The sequence below is a fragment of the Aspergillus melleus genome (genome assembly GCF_016097325.1).
Source record: "Aspergillus melleus strain CBS 546.65 chromosome Unknown contig2, whole genome shotgun sequence".
In the NCBI taxonomy this organism is placed as follows: Eukaryota; Fungi; Ascomycota; class Eurotiomycetes; order Eurotiales; family Aspergillaceae; genus Aspergillus; species Aspergillus melleus.
Genome location: NW_025763371.1, coordinates 5,791,908 through 5,810,786, shown reverse-complemented (window position 1 = coordinate 5,810,786; position 18,879 = coordinate 5,791,908). Strand labels below are relative to the sequence as shown.

Here is an 18,879-nt window from a genome sequence, read left to right as displayed (position 1 = left end):
AATGCAAGATATCTTCACCTCGGAATCCATTCACCTTCCTAACATTATGTCAACTTGGTCTATTCACCAGGTACTTGTAGTCAATATCCCACCTGACAGAGCCCTCGTAATTCTCAACTTACTAAGCTTTTCTTCTCCTGAACTTTGATCACATCTTGAGTCTATTACGAAGATCCAATTGATTATAGGGTGAAATGTTAGTCGCGCTCTCAGTCCTTTTTTGCGGCTGAGGGCAAATCGGCTGGCAAGCCTTCTGCAGACTCAGGAATGGGTTCTACGGCAGAACGGAGACAGAGATCTAGAAGTGCGGTACCGAGTGAAAGATTAGTAGCTCTCTATGACTGTATCTCTATTCACTTTGTCGGTATGGCCTTTGAGAGTATCTAACTAGTGGGTCTGGACAAAAAAGGAATGGTTGCTTGTGTTTGTGCTAGTGCGTAGGTAGTGTAGAAATCGGATTTACTGTTAGCTGCTTCGAAGTTCAAACATCAGCACATAATTTTTTCAGAACAAAAATGGCAGCGTTACGCGCGGAGGATATCATCAAATCCACCATCCCGGACCTCAAACTTGGGCAATGGCACACAGAACATAGCGCAATTCACAACCTGAGATACCTGGGAGAGTTGAGGCCCTGGCGCACCTTTGCGGCGGAGGCCTGGCGTCATAGCCGGGACACGGATTGGGCAGCCCACCCAGACGTGCTCGCGCATGGGCCATGGGGTCCTGTCCCTGCCCATAGCCTCTTTAACGAGCACGTCTGGGTGGGCGATGAAACAGGTGTACAGGGGAGGTTTACGAACAACATCGGCCAGGCCGTTTCCGCTGCTTGTCGGGTCTTCGGGCTCGACATAGCCTTCGCCGACTTCCGGGCGTCTAATGCGGTGATGGGGGGCTGGGTGCCTGATTCGGGGTGCATTACAGCCGCGGGAGAGTTGCGGGGTGTGGGGGAGGACAAGGTCGGATGGGTCCCAGCGCACAGCCTCACCGATGCCGTCGAGGAAGGTGGCCGCTATCTGCGAAAGGTCGTGGGTAAGCAGATCAATTCCTTACAATGATATGAAAAGCTATGGATTAACGACCTCTACGCAGGCCAAATAGCGCGCTACCTGCGCCTCGGTCAGGTCAGATATGGCTTTCTGACAACGTACGATGAGACCATTTTTTTGCGCCAGGTCAAGAGCCGCGGCGGCGTTTGGAGACTAGAATATAGCGAGCCCATACGCCACGACGCCAGAGCCGGCCAGAATTCGGGGGAAATTACACTGAGGGAGGCTTTCTGGTACTTTGCAGCCAAGGCGGCGGGAGCAGGCTTTCAGACCGACATTGATGTAAAAATGGAGAACTGGGTCCGTTAGACTTTCTCCTTTGATCCTTCGCGAAAGCTTGACTGTCCATCAGTTGACAATAACCATGTCCCCCTACTTCATCCTCAAATCCATCGCCGTCACCCTGCGTCTTCTCCGAAAGCTGCTGCCCCCGATCAAAGCCTCCCCAGACGAGATCAAATACATCCCGTCTCGCGATGCAGGGCGATCCATCAAAGTCCATTTCTACTATCCTCCGCCAACGGTTACCTCTGGATCTGGGCCTGAACCTGAACCTAGACCTCAGTTGAGACTAATTGACGACCCCGAACCCCATACAGACGCCCTAGAACCTCACAGCTCAGACTCTCCAACTACCAAGGACCCCCTCCCCACTACCACTACCACTACCAACAATCCAACGCCCGTCCACCTCAACCTCTGCGGCAGCGGCTTCGTCCTCCCCGGCCACGGCCTCGACGACGCCTACTGCCGGCACCTCAGCACCACAGTCCCCATCAGAGTACTCGACATCCAATACCGCCTCTCACCCGAACACCCATTCCCCGCAGCCCTCCACGACGTGGAAGACGTGGTCCACTGGATACACTCGCAACCCGAGAAATTCGACCCGTCACGGATCAGCATCGGCGGGTTCAGTGCCGGTGGGGCCCTAGCTGTCTCCCTCGCGGGTCATTGTGTCAAGGATACGTTCTGCGCGCTGATTGCGTTTTATCCGGCTTGTGATGCGAGTATTTCGCCGTGGACGAAGAAGGCTCCTGAGGAGGGTGGAAGCCCGTTGCCTGGGTGGTTGTTGTGGGTGTTTCAGAGGTGTTATTTGTTTGGGTCCGAGGAGGGTTTGGGTGGTGTGGAGGGCGGTAGAGGAGGAGGGGTGCGTGATACCAGGGTCTCGCCGGCGTTGATGACGGATTTGAGCAGGTTTCCGAAGAAATGTCTGTTTGTGACGGCGGGGCAGTGTAGTTTGGCGGGCGAGGCGGAGAGGTTAGGAGAGAGGTTGGCGGCGTTGCAGCAGGGAGGAATTGATGGAGAAGGACAGGGAGAGAGGCGTGTGGTGGTGCAGCGGATGGAAGGCTGTGGACATGCGTGGGATAAGTTTGCGAAGGAGGGTACTGTGCAGTGGGAAAGGAAGGAGAGGGCGTATGCGTTGGCGGTCGACATGCTGACTTAGGTGGTTTTCTTTCATAGCTTTCTGATTCATGGGTGCCGTTTCTGCTGTTCTGAGATTTGTCGTGTATTGGTCAGGAATCCTTTCTTATCTGGCCATGTTCAGAGTCAAGCATGAAAGTTTCATTAAAATAGCGCCATCTGTATACCTATCTAATTGGTACCTGTACAATCTATCATGTCATATTGAAAACAGATCTATAACTCAGGCCAGTACTTCTGGATGATCGTCTTCTTGTTCACCTTGCCCATAGCGTTGCGTTCGATGCCGTCCACGAGCTTCAATACCGTGGGGATCTTGTACGGCGCCATCTCCTGCTTCAGCTGGGCTCGGAGAGTCTGCAGGTCAAGAGGGTCGGTCTGCAGATTTGTTAGCATCTGAGAGACATCAAAGAGAAACTGAAAAAGAAGTGACTTACACCCTCACGTTGCTTCACCACCGCACCCACACGCTGGCCCCATTCCTCGTCCGCGAGGCCCACGACAGCCACCTCCTGGATGGCGTCCAACCCCAGCATCTTGCGCTCTACCTCTAGGGCCGAGATCTTATACCCACCGGACTTGATCAGGTCCACGGACGCGCGACCCTGGATGAAATAGGCACCGGACTCGTCCCTCCGGGCCACATCACCCGTCTTAAACCAGCCGTCTGACGTGAACTCCTTGGCCGTGGCCTCGGGTCGGCGCCAGTATTCGCGGAAGACGTTGTTGCCCTTGACCTCAATCATGCCATCCTCGTCAACGGCGTCAATCACGCGCCCAGTCTCCTTATCCGTCAAGCGCACCTGCACACCCGGCAGTGGCCAGCCGACGCTGCCGTCGATGCGCTTCTCGACTTCCAGCCCGCAGCTGATCCCCATGCCAATCTCGGTCATGCCGTAGCGCTCCAGCAACGTCTGGCCGGTGATGGCGGCGAACTTGGCCTTGATGGGAGTGGGCAGAGCCGCGGAGCCGCTGACGATAAGACGCAATGCTTTGGCGCCGCTGCGGGCAGCCTCCTCGTGCTCCGTACCGCGGATGTGCGTCTCGAAATAGTCGACCAAGCGCGCGTAGATGGTCGGCACGGCCATGAACATAGTAGACGAGCCGCGTTCCTGCCAGCGCGTCCAGATAGTCTTGGGGTCGAACTTCGGGTGCATTTCCACCGTCACGCCGCTGATCAAGCTGGCAGCTAAACCATTGATGATGCCATGCACGTGGTGTAGGGGCAGAACGTGGATGAGGTGGTCTGAGGGGTTGTACTCCCAGGCCTTGACGAGGCATTTGGCCTGGAAAGTGATGTTCTTGTGGGTGGTGACGCAGCCCTTGGGGTTGGAGGTCGTGCCGGAGGTATAGATCATCAGGGCGCGGCGGTCCAGGAAGTTAACAGGGCTGAATGCAGGCAAGACGATTGACTTGGCGGATTCGGCTTGCGTGAAGGGTGTCAATGCCATGAACGGGATGTCTTTGGTGATTCCGTCGCGGAGAGGCTGGGCAAAGTGTTCGAACGACGGGTGCAAAACAATGATGGACGGATCGGAGTCACCGATAGTATACAATAGCTCCGGGACCGGGTGAGAGGTGCCTACATGCGCGATCGCGTCAGCTGGAGGTATTCTTTAATCGAACGAAGATAGGGTTCCATACACAGCGGCACACACACACCACCGGCCGCCCACACGGCCCACTGTGTAACCACGTAGTCATAACCATTGGGTGCCAGGAAGGCGACACGTCGCTCCTCCAGATCTCCGGTCTCCGTGAGCTTCAATTCCTCGAGGATGTGTTTCTTCAGGGCGGCGGCGTCGGCCAGCAGCTGGCCGAAGGTGAAGCTCTGACCCTTGGTGGCATCGACGATGGCAATTTTCTCGGGATTATTCTGGGCGATGCGGCGGGCCTCGGCGAACAAAGGCAGGGAGGAGGGAATTGCGGTCAGTGGAGGGGATTGTTCGTCGGTCTTGGACTTGCGATTGCGCAAGAGGTTGGAGGTAAGCAGCGGAATGGTGACGAGAGCGGCGAGACTCACGGCGGAGACCAAGCCGACATATTGGCGGTTGGATTGAGCGGACACAGCTGCCATAATCAAAGCTCTTATCAGGAGAGAGAGTAGGGGGTTGAAGGACAGAGATTGAAAAGATGTCAGATCGACCGATCGATAAGGAGAGGACGGGGTTTCGGAGGAATCGCATTAATTAAATCCATTAATAAATGGAGTAATGATTGACGAACCAGCAGTCGGCGATGAACCCACCGGGCTGAGAGGGTTTACGGGGAAGACGGGGAACGGAGAATGAGACTGTAAAGACTGAAGTGGACATTGTAGAGGAGATGGAGAGTTGGAGATGCCTGCAGCTTCTAGAATCAGGCATGAAGAAAAGGCCGTTAATTGTTTATCTGCCTCAGGATCCAGGGTGTTAAGGCATCGACAGGCAAGCAACGCCAAGATTTGGTTGAAGATGACTAATGTGCAGCCCCAGGCACCAAACATCACGTGATGCCGGAGTTGGCCCCGTCCTCCCCGCGGCGATGCTCCGATGCGACCGATCCAGCTTCATTTGAAGACATCACTTCCACTTCCCCCGCAGGTCGGGTCTGTTGGTCACTCAATCATGGCGATCCAGACCATCGTGCGTCCACCCATTCTGCGTAGGAGGATACTGAGGCCCCCCTCCACACTCCAAATCCGCCTAGTCTCATCCTCCCCGCCATTGATTCGCATCCAGAACGGAACCTTCTATGAAAATTATCCCACCCCAGATGACACCGCGAAAAACCAAAACCGTCCGCTTTTCCCCAACTTCAGTTTCGAGCTTCCGTCCGATACTAAGATCGGGGGCAAATCCAAGAATAAAAACACCCCCCAGCAATGGGCTGTCATCGGGTCGTACGGCCGAACCCAGCTGCTCGACGTTCTCCGCGGCCAGTACATCTGCTTGCCACCCGCCGCTCGATCCTATCCATACCTTCTCTCGGACGAGATTGCCAACAAAGACCCCCGTCTACGCTCGTTCAGGAATGCCATTCAATATATCGGATTCAGCGGAGAGGGCTCTGGCGCCATCGGCGGCACTCGCGGTGCGTACTTGAGTGCTCGGTACGAGAGTTTCCGGGAAGAGACCGATTGGACGGTTCGGCAATACCTCAAGGGACAGACTTCGCTGAATCCGCTAGAAGGCGAGGAGGATGGTACGCTGCGGGACCCGGATCTGTTCGAGCAGGTGGTAGTCGATCTGCGCTTGAGTCCCCTGCTTGATATGCCGGTTGCGAACTTGAGCAATGGCCAGACGAGGCGGGCCCGCATCGCAAAGGCTCTTCTCAGCAAGCCTGAACTACTCTTACTAGATGACCCGTTCAGTAAGTCGCTACCCCTGTTTTTTTTTTTTTTTTTTTCTCGAAAATTCCCATTGAGTAACCTCTGCCAGTGGGTCTTGATCCTGCCACCGTGCGAAGCATCTCCGACTTGCTCCAACGCCTCGCCGCCAAGTCTAACCCCCGATTGATTCTCGCCTTGCGGCCCCAAGACTCTCTACCAGAGTGGATCACACACGTCATGATTCTCGGAAACTCAAATCAGGTCCTCTTTCAAGGTCCCCGGTCAGACACAGAGAAGCTCTGGGAGGTCTGGAGGGCCGTTTACGACGGGCGCCCGGCCTCCCGTACATGGAGGAAGGACAAGCACAAAGTGTGGTATGATAAGGCCATGAAGGATATGGATGCTGGTTACCTTGATCGAACACTCATGTGGGACCTCCAGGTCCCTGCTCGGACAGAGAGTCAACTGACCATCTCTTCCGCCCGGGGCGGCGAGGCGCTCATCGAGATGGACGGAGTTCGCGTGCAGTATGGCGACAAGGTTGTCCTCGGGGACTGGAGGCAAAACGTCAACAAGCAAGTCAAGGACGGCCTGCATTGGACCGTCCGTCGCGGTCAACGCTGGGCAGTCCTAGGCGCTAACGGGTCCGGCAAGACTACCCTGCTGTCACTCATAACTTCGGACCATCCCCAGGCGTACGCGCTGCCCATCAAACTCTTCGGGCGCTCGCGTCTGCCCGAGCCGGGTAAACCGGCGATCTCCGTCTTCGAGCTACAGTCGCGTCTCGGTCATTCATCGCCGGAGATCCACGCCTTCTTCCCGCGACAACTGACGATACGCCAGTCGATCGAGTCCGCCTTTGCGGAAACGTTCCTCAGCAAGCCCATATTGGACCACACGAGGGATCTCGACGTGAGCGCCACGCTACGATACTTCAAGGGTGAGCTGGACCCCGACGCTGCGGTGACCATGAGCGAAGAACCGCCCAAGGTGACCACAGAAGCGCGGTCCCACTTCCCTAAGCTGCAATACCCGTACGGCGCCGGGAAGGCATTCACTCCGAGTGACTACGAGGTCGAGTATGCGGACTCGGTAACATTCGGACAGCTGAACATGGGACAACAGCGACTGGTGCTCTTCATTCGCGCCCTCGTGCACCGACCAGACATTGTCATCCTAGACGAGGCGTTTTCTGGCATGTCGGCCTCCATCCGCGACAAATGCATTCACTTCCTCGAGGTCGGCGAGCATGGCCGGGGCCGCGCTTCCACCGCCAAACGCCGTACCTCCCCCTTAGAGACATGGCTTAGGGGCTATAGCACTTCGATCGCAAATGCTCGCTTCAGCGGCCTCACCGATGAACAGGCGCTCATCATGATCAGTCACAACCGGGAAGAGATCCCCGACAGCGTGCGCTACTGGATGCGCCTGCCGGCTCCTGCCGAGGATGGCGAAGAGCCTCTCGATTTCCGCCACGGGACGATCAGCGAGGATAGGACCCTAGGAGATCCGAGAACTTGGCACTTGGCATGGACACCAGGGTCGTTGTTCAAGAAGAACGCGCGACGCACGTGGCGTCGCAACAAAGTCCAACCGGATGAGGTTGCAGATGAGGAGACCTATCAATGGTATACAATCTAGATGTTATTTCTTGTACAGTATATAGAATCAACGCGGACATCATTTCCATTAGACAAGCTAATCACGACACTTTGAACTTGAAATATCCTCACCCACCACGGTGCGCCGAGTCAGCGTTGCTGACCTGCTAGAACTCGTCGATATCGACTGCAACACTACAAAGCATCACCAGGCTCATCTACATACTAATATCCCATACCACCGATCACAAATTCCATTCGATGCCCTCAACAACCACAAACCCCAAAATAGCGCGGAAAAGAAACCACCTCCTTGACCGTATCCGTCCCCGTCAAATACTGCAACAACCGCTCAAACCCAACTCCGAACCCACCATGCGGCGACGTGCCCCATCGCCGTAAATCAGCAAACCACTCGACCGACTTCAGATCCTCACCCCGATGCAGATACGGATACGGCTCTGCATCTGCGGGCGCATTCCGCTCCGGAACAGGACCCTTCGCCTGGCCCTGCAGGAACCGTTTTTTGCGCATGGTATCGATCAACACGTCGAGTCTGTGTTCGCGCAGACCACCGCTGCAGATCTCTCCGATGCCGGGGAGGAGAAGATCGAATGATTCGGTTGTCTGGGAGGGAGGGAATCCTGTTCCCGGGGATATCTCGGTGATGTCTTTGGCGGACTGGGCTGCTTGGAAAAGACGGATTTGTGAGGGGAAGTGCGTTAGGAAGACGGGGGCGTTAAAATGCTCGCAGAGGTAGATTTCTTCGTCTGGCGTGACGTCTTGGGGAGTGGAGGTTGTCGTTGGAGGGTGATGGCCTTTCGCAGCGCGGACGGGTTTAAGAAGCCTTGTTGCGTCGGCGAAGGTAATGCGCGGCCAGTTCAGGGTAAGGAGCTGGTTCCAACGCTGGTGGAGGTTTGTGCTCTTTGCGTCTGACTGAGCGAGAATTTCCTGTCCAGCGGGACTGTCTTGCAGGTGTGAGACGATACTACGGATCGTCTCCTCCAGGAGCTCGTACAGCGGTTCCAGCGAGTCAATATAATTGACTGCGACCTCAAGCATCCAGAATTCGGCGAGATGACGCGGACTATTGGTGCGTTCGGCTCGCCAACAGGGCGATAGTGTCCAGATGCGATCCAGCCCTTGAACGAATGCCTCGGCGTGGAAAACAGCAGAGACGTTGAGGTACCGTCGTGCATCGAAGTAGGTGTCTTTCATTTCGCTGCCTTCTTGCTTGGAGCATTGGGTTGGCGTGGCAAATACCTCTGCGCCTCCCTCACAGTCTGTCCATGTGAGTAGAGGGAGATGGACCTGGTAGAATGGGCCCTCGGGGTGAGAATCGAAGAATCGGCTCAGCGCGGACATGACGGTTGAGCGGAACCGCGCGAGTAGGGCATGCTGTGGCGTGCGGACACGGAGGTGGGGGTTCTGATAGAGGAATTCCGGGCTTGAATGGACGGTAGAAAGGGGATAGGAATTTGGATCAGCTCGGCCAAGGATTGAGAAACTCTCTATCTCAAATGCTGGGTTGTTGTCGTGGTCGAGGCACGATGGTTCCAGAGGCTTCACCTGCCCGTGGACTTGGATAGTGCTGCCCCTTGAGATGGCAGATCCATCTTTCATATGGGCCCTGCTTAATCGGGCATGAATTGGAGTCACAGTCGACCCGTCGTTGATGACAAGAGTTGAATAGTCTCGCTCATGCTGGACGTCCTGAATGGCTCCGCATACGATCATGTCGCACGGGACCTCGGCCTGGAGAGCATCTTTGACTGTTGTTCTTTGACCCATTTCAGGGAGTTCGTCTTGATACACCAGACTGACACTGTGGAACCGAAACTCGTTTGTGCTCTTTCCTGGGCTGCCCCGGGGGTCAAGACGAGTTTAATCTGTGACAATGTCTGCAGAATATTTACCACTGATCTAGTACTCAATGGTGGCCGTGGATTGAAATTTGGATTCGGAATCACGAGAAGAGACGTACGTCACTGGCAGGCAGCTTGCATTCCGAGTTGATAAATACCTCCTCAATTCAAGGTATTCTGCATCTGAGACATGTTGTTCCATGCGCAGGACCCATGACATAGGCCACGTCGGCAGCGCTTGTTCACCGGTTAGTTAGCTATAGTTATCTGGTGCTGGTTTTTATTGAAGTTAATCGGGGAATTCAGGACCCCCTGATAAGCGGTGTGTCAGTGTGAGGTCCGATGTACAGGTAAATTTCTCCTCACATTTGATAGATCCATTCCGATACCTCAGCCACGTATGGAGCAAGGGAGCGGTGTGGTCGGAGAAGATATTCTCCCAACAAGAGATCTGCATGTCGGAATTCATCTTGAATCGAGCTTCATTGGGCGTGCATGGTTGCACTCAGTGTTAGTTGCGTGTATGATTTGGTCTTGTAGCTGATGCTATGATGGGCGAATAAAGATAAATAGCTCGTCATTGTCTCCCGACAACACTGAGCTAAGAACAATATTGCACTGACCACGACAGTCCATGATAGATAAGCGGTATGTCAAACACTTGTACAAAACTCTCGACAACCGGCTTGTCTCGGAGGAGTTCTCCGGCGTACCATATTGAGGAGTCCTCGGCCCCCTTGGAGGAGTTTCCACTGGACTCGCCAGTAACTGCAAGCGGCCACGTTGCGACATGGGTTCTCTACTTCGGATATCTGGCATGGAGAGTGAAGCTCACTTGGGAGCTTTCTGTTCCTAGCCTCGCGGTCTGGTGTTTCCTGTGGCTCAATGTCTTGATGGAGGTGATCAGCATTGGATCGGACTTTGTGTCGCGGTTCGAGACTCTTCTGTATATCCCATTCGGGCGCAGACCCGTTCATCGTCCATCATACTACTTACATGGAGAGACTGCCCCGGCTGTGGATGTATGTATCACCTGTTGCGGAGAGGATCTGGACGTGATCATGGATACCGTGGCGGGGGCAGCCTCACAGAGTTACCCGCGAGATCGCTTCCGTGTGTTCTTGCTAGATGACGCGAAAAGCTCGGCACTGGAAGCCGCAGCCAACCGTTTCAACAGTAAACGGCCCAATGGCTTTCAGAATGTCACCTATCTGGCCCGGAAGAAGCAAACAGGCGTCCCGCATCACTACAAGGCAGGAAATCTCCGGTATGGACTGGCAGAGAGCGCTAGAAGAGGTGGAGGCGCCGAGTTCGTGGCAGCATTAGATGTCGACATGATCCCCGTTAAGGACTGGCTTCGGCGTGTCGTGCCTCATTTGCTCCGGGATCAAAATGTAGCAATGGCTATTCCACCGCAGGTACGATCTGGCGTATCTCCTGATTCAAGTTTGCATGGCTGATCTATAGCTAGCGGTTCTACAATACCCCGAAGGGCGACATGCTAGGGCAAGATACAAATGTGTTCGCAAGCTTGACAGAGCCGATGAATGATAGCTTAGGTGGTACTTGTTGCACCGGGTCTGGCTACGTTTGCCGGCGCAAGGCTCTGGATAGTATTGGAGGGTGGCCTCTGCAGAATGCAGGAGAAGATATCCTATGTGCCTGGCTTCTAACCTCTCAAGGCTGGGACCTTACCTTTGTGAAAGATGAGGTACAGTTCGGACTGGCTCCCGATTCTCTGGCTGCCTGGTTCAAGCAGCGTGCTCGTTGGGTAGGTTGATCACCGTACCCCGGTACCTGTCTTATCTTGTGACCGAATCTGACGCTCTCTCTAGACTGACGGCAACATCCTTTCATACCGGAACCTTGGCTGGTTCCTGTCAAACAATGACTTTGGTAGTCGTAGGACTGCGCTACAGCGTACTCTGGGACTATGTCACGTTGCGAAGACCTACATTGCTCTTCCCAACATGGTATTCATTCTCCTTCTGCCTTTGGCTTTATACCCAGTCGAATGGACCGGCGCGGAATTGCCCGAGTCATGGAGGCATAACTTAGGTCAATGCTATCTCATGTTCCTTTTTGCCACATTGCTGCAGAAATTCTGTTACGCCCGTATCCACAAGGATGTCAGCGTCAAAGCCGCCAAAAACCACCAAGCGAATCGATTCTGGAATACTCCATGTCAGTACCTCTTCACACAGCACATTTGTTCCTGCGCACTAACATGACCCTTTCTAGTAAACACCGCACGTATCATCCGCTCCTGGATCCCCGGAAACATCGTGAGCTTCGAAATTACAGGCACGGTGGTATCCTCCATTAACGAGCGCTCCGCCACGCACCGGAAACCACTATGGACCCGTCTTCTGAACTCTATGGTCTTGATGTATGTGGGATGGATTGTCTACGCGATCATACTACTACTGTGGCGGTGCGCGGCCTACACCACTACGCCAACGCGAGAGCTTATTCCCCCGAGTCCTGCGGTCGTCGTTTTCCTGTTCTCTTCTGTGATGAAATTATCCATTCCGGTGCAATATATGGCATGGCCACCAACTGTACCGAAGAGACGACAGCTCCTGAATAAGGATGTCGACGGGGTGTACCGAGCACCTGAGGCTAAGAAAGTAAATCGCTGTGCGAATAGTAAGGTGAGCTGGAAAGACATGGTTGAGGTAGTCATCGTGGCATATGGGGCTTTGAGCCTCCTTTGAGGCATGGAAGCAGGTGCGGGCAGATAGTCGGGCTGGCAAGGTGGCATAGAATATGTAATCATAGATATGAGACTGGGTACATATTCCGAAAAATTAGGTCGCTAGATGCATACCTCTCAACATTGTAGAAGCATAAAGAGTTCAATTGATCCGAGTAGAGAGGAACCTAGTCACTCGGTGGATTACATATATAAAGGGACACAATCAAATACGATACCGTTTCCAATCAACAAGAAAGGCACCCGACAATCAAGACTACTGCTGCAAAGCCCAATTAAGAAATAGCAGATGTGAACTACCCTATGGGCCTATGACACCCTAAAACTGTCTGTCGGGGCAAAAGTGGTGATGGAGTCATGCGCGGAGCTATTGGCGACCCAGCATGACCTGTCTTCAGATGACCTGTAAGCAAAAGCCGTATGCTATGACTTGTCTTCGTTGTGGATCTGTCGATCATAGAGCCTTGCATCAATGACGCGGTGGAGAATAGCTCAACTTTTCCGATCGGGTGCATGATGTCTATCGGGATACCCCTTGCAGCAGTGAAGATAGTTCTCCATACACATATCCACACCGAAGCAATGGAAAATTTGCAGTCCCATGGCTACGCTTTCGTTAACCAAGTCAACGTATTCAATCTAGCTTCCCGCCCGTCTTTACCTTCCTTATGACCGAAGACTGCGCTTCTTCAAGCAATAGGGTGCCTGTCACGCAGATTAAATTAGATAACGCAAACTCATGCAGAATCCTCAAAGAGGGGCCGTCTATGGCAAGAACGGAATTGTGGTATGGACTGCACTTGGCGCCGCACTGGCTGTGGTGAGTCTATGGACTTCATCCACATATTCTGAGCGAGACGCCATCGAACGTGATATCGGTCTACAACTGTCAATGTGGGTAAGATAATCTTGAAATCCACATTGATCTACGGAGATGGCTAACCGTAACAGACACTGCATCTACTTCATTGTCTGTCTTTCTACTATAAGCGGCCGGACAGTGCTGGCTTCCCTATTGATTTACAAGGAAGTACCGGGCGTCTTGTAACCGCGGTAGTCATAGGGTTTGACTGCCATAGACTACGCAGCAGTGGTAGCTTCGATAAACAACGTCTACTACTGTCTCAGCTTCAAGTCATTGCGGCTCTAGGGGGTGCCTGCTGTAGTTGGACTCTTACTCATCGTTCGAAAGGTGCCTTGCGAAAGAAGCGGAGCTTAGACCAGGAAGATGCGAGCAGTCTCTTGCGCAGAATATCATTCAGCTGGGCAAGTCCCCTTCTGCACATTGCCAATGAAAAGGAGACCCTAGAAATGGAGGATCTTCCTCACCTTTCCGATGGTTACAGTGCGAGTAGTATCAAAGCCCCCTTCTTGAGGAATCGGAGGGATACTGTGCTACGAAGAAAGTGGCCGTTCGTATTTGCCTTGTGGGATCTCACATACAGATATCTCCCTGTACAGGCATTGATGGGCATCACGATTACTGCCTTGGGCTTCGCTCCACAGGCAGCACTATTCGGTCTACTTAACTCGACCAATCGTTCATGGGCGGTTTCCTGGGCATATGTGGTTGGTCTGTGTCTGCCACTTGTTGCATCGGCAATACTTGACAACAGGAGGTATTGGGTCTCTTACCGGTCATTGTCGCTGCGAGTTCAGCAGCATCTGATGGTCGCCTTATTCGACAAGACCACCCGTCTAGATCTGGCGTCCCCGACTGTTTCACCGGCAGAGAAAGAAAGTGACACGAGAAACACGGCAGATCCTAGAAGCATAATGACCTTGATGTCAGTTGATGTGAAGCGTGTATCAGATCTCATGTTGAACTCTTACGCTATCTTCGAAACTCCGATACGGCTCCTTGTATCTGCTGCCATTCTCGCCAGACTTGTCGGTTGGCAAAGTCTGCTTGCCAGTGTGACAATAGTCATTCTGCTTTGGCCACTCAACAAGTATACGGTAAAGCGCTATACGTGTGCCAATACTACCATGATGAAATACAGGGACCGCAAGATGGCATCAGTGACAGAGGCTCTGCAGGGTATTCGTCAGATCAAGATTTCCGCGATGGAAGAGCAATGGGAGGAGAAGATCAACTTGTTGCGCGACGAGGAACTCAAGGCACAACGAGTAGCTTTCCAGTGGAATCTCGTTTTGATGGCTCTATATCTACTCACACCAACGGTTCTATCAACAGTGGCCTTGACGGTGCACTCAAGTGTTCACGGGTCCCTCTCGGCCGCCACTGCCTTCACGGTCATGTCCGTTCTTAACACCATGCAGAGCTCATTGACAGCCATGCCTGGAATTATATCTTCTGTCCTCAATTGCGTTATCAGTTCGAAACGGATTTCGGACTACCTCAACACGCCCGAGCAGCTTCCCGTTGTGCTTCCGTGTGAAGATATCGAATTTCACGATGCATCCCTGGCATGGCATGGGCAGACAGGTGGCAGAGTGGCAATTCTGAGCAATGTGAACCTGAACATTCCAAAGGCCGGCTTAACTATTATTGCAGGACCCACGGGCGCTGGCAAAAGCCTTCTCCTGGCCGCGATGCTCGGCGAATGTGACATTCTCAGTGGCACCGTAAGAGCCCCAACGAGACGAGAATGGAACCCAACCTTCCAACAAGACCAGGAATGGCTCGTTGAGGGAGCAATGGCATACGTACCCCAAGCGCCCTGGATCGAGGCCACCACAATAAAAGACAATATTCTTTTTGGGTTGCCGTACAGCCCCGAAAGATATAACGAGGTGCTAGCTGCCTGTGCGTTAGATCACGATCTGCAGAGATTTTGTGACGGGGAACAGACTCAACTGGGTCCAAACGGAGCCAACTTAAGCGGTGGCCAGAAATCGCGACTGTCTCTCGCTCGAGCCCTCTATTCCCGAGCCACGGTGCTACTCTTGGATGATATACTCAGCGCAGTTGACGTGCATACCGCGGCTCACATATGCAAGCATGCCCTGACTGGACCTCTGTCGTGGCAAAGAACGTGTGTTCTTGTAACACATCATGTATCCTTGTGTCAGAACCTCGCTAACTGTGTAATATACGTCGGCGAAGGCAGTGCATCGTACGGCAAAGCTACCAATATGGAGATATCTGCAAAAAGAAACTACCACATACCTGGCTCACCTACATTGAGTCGCAGTGAACTGCGGAACCTGAGTATAGAAGCCATTCAAAATCAGAGCGAAATATCACGAGAGAAAGATATAAGCCAACCTCCGAGCAAGACATTTACCTCTGATGAATCGCGGGAATCGGGTTCGGTTCAATGGGGGATATTTCAAGACTATATTAAACAGAGTGGTACTTGGGTCTATTGGTCGCTACTTGTAATGGGGTTCCTGAGTTATAGCGGGCTCATGCTTAGCAGGGTAAGCAACGAACCTCATGGTTCTATTAGAATGCGCGACTGATGTTATTTAGGCTTGGTGGCTCGGCGTGTGGAGTCAATCATACGAGTCACCATCAGGGACCGACAGTGCCCAATTGAGATACTACGCCCAAACCTACGTTATCCTGTCTGTACTGGTCTGCATCGTTGGCTCACTTCGGAGCTATTTTGCTATACTGGGCTCCATGAAGGCCTCACATAGCCTATTTCGTCGGTTCCTACATCGTGTCCTCCGGACTCCTCTCAAGTGGATAGATACAGTCCCTGTTGGAAGAGTGCTTAACCGCTTCTCGAACGACTTCAATCTTGTGGACGCTCAACTGGGCGACGATGTGCGAGCCATCCTATCTTACACTATGGAAGTTCTAATGGCTGTGGTCCCGGGTTTAGTCGTCAACCCCCTTTTGCTCATCTCGAGTTGCATCCTCGGAGCCATAACCACCCGGTACGCCAAATGGTACTTGGTCGGTGCACGCGAGCTGAAGCGGCTCGACAACGTCGCTCGAAGCCCGATATACGAGCATATCGAGTCGTCTCTGGCAGGCCTGTGGACGATCCGCGCATTTGGAAAGACTGGTAATTACCAGGGACAATTCCGACAGAAGCTTGACCGCCGGGCTCGTACGCAGTGGCACAGCTGGTTATTCAATCAGTGGCTCGCTTTTCGCTTAGACCTGATCGGTGCGATCTTCACGGCCATTTCTGCTGCTGCCGTGGTCATCCTTGGGGTAAATGCCTCAACTGCAGGGTTCACCATTAGCTTTACGATGAGACTCACGCAGTCAATCTCCATGGGGATCCGCCGGTATGCATCGTTGGAGCTGGACCTGAGCAGCGTGGAGAGGATTCTGGAGTACTGTAACCTCGAAACCGAGAATAGCTCGGGTCAACCTGCACCAGTCAGCTGGCCTCATGAGGGAGTGCTTGAAGTGAAGAACTTAACGGTGCGATATGCCCCTGACATCGCCCCAGCTCTTCATAATGTCAGCTTTCGAGTAGCCAGAAACCAGCGCGTTGGAGTAGTTGGAAGAACAGGCGCTGGGAAGTCCTCGTTGGCACTCGCGCTATTTCGCATGCTTGAGGCCAGTGAAGGACAGATTCTCGTCGACGGGATCGATATTTCCAAAATCCGCTTGCAAGACGTCAGGGGACGTTTAACCATGATTCCTCAGTTTCCCTTCGTTTTTAAAGGTACAGTGCGGTCGAATTTGGATCCTTTCGGTAACCACGAAGACGCCGAGCTTCTTTCGGCCCTTTCTCGGGTTCAATGGAGCAAAGCTAACTGGCGAGGGGATGGGGAAACCGACAATCCTACTTCGCAGGATGGCAAACGAAAGAATACAGAGGACGACAATAACGCCTCAGTTTTGGATAGCCTTATCGCTGATGGAGGCTCAAATCTCTCACACGGTCAACGCCAACTTCTGTGTCTAGCGCGAGCTCTGACCCGGATGCCACGCTTGCTAATACTCGACGAAGCGACTTCGGCAGTAGACAAGACAACAGATAGCGTCGTTCAGCAATCAATTCGGTCGGAGTTTGGTCGAAATGGCAGCACTCTGCTTGTGATTGCTCATCGTCTCAGTACAGTGGCTGATTTTGATCAAATCCTGGTCCTGGGCGGTGGTGAAGTGTTGGAAATTGGTCGCCCTTCGGAGCTGTTGCGTCGAGATAACGGTGTGCTTAGAGGTATGGTCGAAGAGGACGCAGAAAGGGACTCGATATTACAGGTGATTCTCTACACCGGTCGATAACTTCCACTGTGATTGCTCTGCGGTGAATATTGATTAGAGTGAAGAGAACCAACACTTATAATACTGGAAGTCCGGTGTTCAATTTCAGGAAAAGCTCAATAGCATCTGTTGTATCAGCCTGTGGCTCATTAAGACCCAAACATATGCATCCCAACTCCCCTCATAACCTCGTTGGTGCGGTGTCGGCATCCTAGTCCGGTATAGACAATAACTTCATCGGCGTCCCGATCCGGTAAGGTTGCCAATCCTTCTCCCTAGCCAAATAGATCAATAGATATAGTACCCCCTGTTGATAGATATATTCTCAAGTCTTCTTCGTCACGATTTACACTGTCCCCAACTACTCTCTTCTCACTCATTTCACCCTCCATCAAAGTACCTCACCCTGCCTATATCCACTTACCCGAACCACCGAGCCAGCCCACCATGTCAACAGCCACCCCAGCGACATCGTCTCGACCACAAGTCTCCCTTAGCCCCATCCCCGCCACACATACTACTGCACGTGCCCTGGCAACCCTCCACAACGCTGCCTTTGCCACCGACACCTTTCTCGAATTGATGTACGGCCCGCTCGACGAGGAAGTCGATTCCTTCGCGTCCGATATGGTGAATATCATGCGCGCTGACCCGACAGCGCGGTTCACGCAGGCAGTCGTAACTACCACTAGTTCCGACACAGAGACAGAACACGAAACGCTCGTCGGCTGGTCCTGGTGGAACATCTACCCGGACAGGCAGAGCTACTTGGAGGCTGCGAAGGAAGATAAAGAGAGGGCTCGGAAGGTGCCGAGCACGGCGCTGAACCCGGCTGCGTATCTCGATTGGAAGGCGGAGGTTGTGGAGAGGAGGGAGAGGTGGATTGAGAATAACATTAATTTGGGCAAGGATGAGGGTCCTGGGGTGGCGAGTAAGTTCCTTTCCTTCATTTCTTACTTTCCCCCTCCTCAATCCACCTCTTTTGTCTTATTTTCCAAGCACGTCATACAATGAGGCCAAGCACAAGACGCAAAATCTCACCTCATTCTCTGCTAACAATTGCACCAGTCCTCCAAGTGCTGGTCATCCACCCTGACTACCAAAACCGCGGCATCGGAACGCAACTCCTAAACCACGGTCTCGAAGAAGTGGAACGGCTGAAGCTCCCCGCCTGGCTGGAGGCGTCGGACGAAGGGGTTCATGTATACATGAAATGCGGGTTCCGCGATGTGCAGGATGACATTGTGATAGACATGAAGAAGTATGGGAGAGCGGGCCTAAGGAACGGGATTTGTATGTTGAGGGATGCTTGATTCTCCTAGTTCAGGTGCGCGTGGTTTATGATTGCGAGTGAGATGGTTTCATCTATCGGGCTGCACTGTACATTGATATTGATATTTCGACTTATATCGCTAAAGTTACATAGGTACTTGATTTTCTCACCAGGTAGAAGGCTTTCCCTTTCCGTTTTAGTGCTCATCCCTCGCCGCTGTTTGCTCACTAAAAGTAGGCCTGAGGCGATCATTTGTCACGGTCAGTGGTAGGTGCCCTTCTACCGCCTCCGGTTTTGAAGTTTATGTATAGTATGGAATGTGGAACGTTTAACCATTAAACTACTAACAGACTAGAATACCAAGTCCCCAGACTTAGCTGCCTATCGCTCTATATAGTGGTTCTTGGTCAGTTCGTCACAATCAATTAAGTAAGAGGTAAGCGGGGAGTTAAGTGCACTAGGTAAGCCAGCCTCAATGAAACGCGCCTTTACTAACGGAA

General features: G+C 52.9%; 9 protein-coding genes across 9 annotated transcripts; 7 read left to right on the top strand and 2 right to left on the bottom strand.

Moving 5' to 3' along the window:
* Positions 1-341: 341 nt before the first annotated feature.
* On the top strand, positions 342-1,358 carry LDX57_004859 (uncharacterized protein; the record flags this gene model as incomplete). Its single annotated transcript, XM_046086535.1, has 2 exons — positions 342-1,032; positions 1,093-1,358. Exons 1-2 carry the CDS (start codon positions 516-518, stop codon positions 1,356-1,358), a joined length of 783 nt encoding a protein of 260 aa, XP_045942500.1. The 5' UTR covers positions 342-515.
* A 55-nt stretch (positions 1,359-1,413) lies between these two features.
* Positions 1,414-2,496, top strand: LDX57_004858 (uncharacterized protein; the record flags this gene model as incomplete). Its single annotated transcript, XM_046086534.1, has 1 exon — positions 1,414-2,496. The coding sequence occupies one exon, from the start codon at positions 1,414-1,416 to the stop codon at positions 2,494-2,496; it is 1,083 nt and encodes a 360-aa protein (XP_045942499.1).
* A 194-nt stretch (positions 2,497-2,690) lies between these two features.
* On the bottom strand, positions 2,691-4,551 carry LDX57_004857 (acyl-CoA synthetase; the record flags this gene model as incomplete). Its single annotated transcript, XM_046086533.1, has 3 exons — positions 2,691-2,852; positions 2,912-4,056; positions 4,119-4,551. 3 exons carry the CDS (start codon positions 4,549-4,551, stop codon positions 2,691-2,693), a joined length of 1,740 nt encoding a protein of 579 aa, XP_045942498.1.
* A 474-nt stretch (positions 4,552-5,025) lies between these two features.
* Positions 5,026-7,504, top strand: LDX57_004856 (putative ABC transporter). Its single transcript, XM_046086532.1, has 2 exons — positions 5,026-5,825; positions 5,894-7,504. Exons 1-2 carry the CDS (start codon positions 5,081-5,083, stop codon positions 7,423-7,425), a joined length of 2,277 nt encoding a protein of 758 aa, XP_045942497.1. The 5' UTR covers positions 5,026-5,080; the 3' UTR covers positions 7,426-7,504.
* Positions 7,505-7,562: 58 nt separating this feature from the next.
* Positions 7,563-9,403, bottom strand: SLM5_2 (asparaginyl-tRNA synthetase). Its single transcript, XM_046086531.1, has one exon. The coding sequence runs from the start codon at positions 9,174-9,176 to the stop codon at positions 7,653-7,655; it is 1,524 nt and encodes a 507-aa protein (XP_045942496.1). The 5' UTR covers positions 9,177-9,403; the 3' UTR covers positions 7,563-7,652.
* Positions 9,404-9,770: 367 nt separating this feature from the next.
* On the top strand, positions 9,771-11,967 carry LDX57_004854 (uncharacterized protein; the record flags this gene model as incomplete). The annotated part of the gene is made up of 4 exons (XM_046086530.1): positions 9,771-10,668; positions 10,722-11,021; positions 11,086-11,434; positions 11,492-11,967. Exons 1-4 carry the CDS (start codon positions 9,901-9,903, stop codon positions 11,965-11,967), a joined length of 1,893 nt encoding a protein of 630 aa, XP_045942495.1. The 5' UTR covers positions 9,771-9,900.
* A 738-nt stretch (positions 11,968-12,705) lies between these two features.
* LDX57_004853 (uncharacterized protein) lies at positions 12,706-15,127 on the top strand (the record flags this gene model as incomplete). Its single annotated transcript, XM_046086529.1, has 3 exons — positions 12,706-12,864; positions 12,918-14,965; positions 15,037-15,127. 3 exons carry the CDS (start codon positions 12,706-12,708, stop codon positions 15,125-15,127), a joined length of 2,298 nt encoding a protein of 765 aa, XP_045942494.1.
* Positions 15,128-15,314: 187 nt separating this feature from the next.
* LDX57_004852 (uncharacterized protein) lies at positions 15,315-17,127 on the top strand (the record flags this gene model as incomplete). The annotated part of the gene is made up of 2 exons (XM_046086528.1): positions 15,315-15,353; positions 15,406-17,127. 2 exons carry the CDS (start codon positions 15,315-15,317, stop codon positions 17,125-17,127), a joined length of 1,761 nt encoding a protein of 586 aa, XP_045942493.1.
* A 426-nt stretch (positions 17,128-17,553) lies between these two features.
* On the top strand, positions 17,554-18,419 carry LDX57_004851 (uncharacterized protein; the record flags this gene model as incomplete). Its single annotated transcript, XM_046086527.1, has 2 exons — positions 17,554-18,037; positions 18,175-18,419. The coding sequence occupies 2 exons, from the start codon at positions 17,554-17,556 to the stop codon at positions 18,417-18,419; spliced, it is 729 nt and encodes a 242-aa protein (XP_045942492.1).
* Positions 18,420-18,879: the final 460 nt, after the last annotated feature.

Excerpts from the sequence above, each read along its gene's own strand:
- LDX57_004856 (XM_046086532.1), top strand. The coding sequence starts at position 5,081 with ATGGCGATCCAGACCATCGTGCGTCCACCCATTCTGCGTAGGAGGATA. Across the intron at positions 5,826-5,893 it reads CTTACTAGATGACCCGTTCA|TGGGTCTTGATCCTGCCACC; the intron begins GTAAGTCGCTAC and ends AACCTCTGCCAG.
- SLM5_2 (XM_046086531.1), bottom strand. The coding sequence starts at position 9,176 with ATGGGTCAAAGAACAACAGTCAAAGATGCTCTCCAGGCCGAGGTCCCG.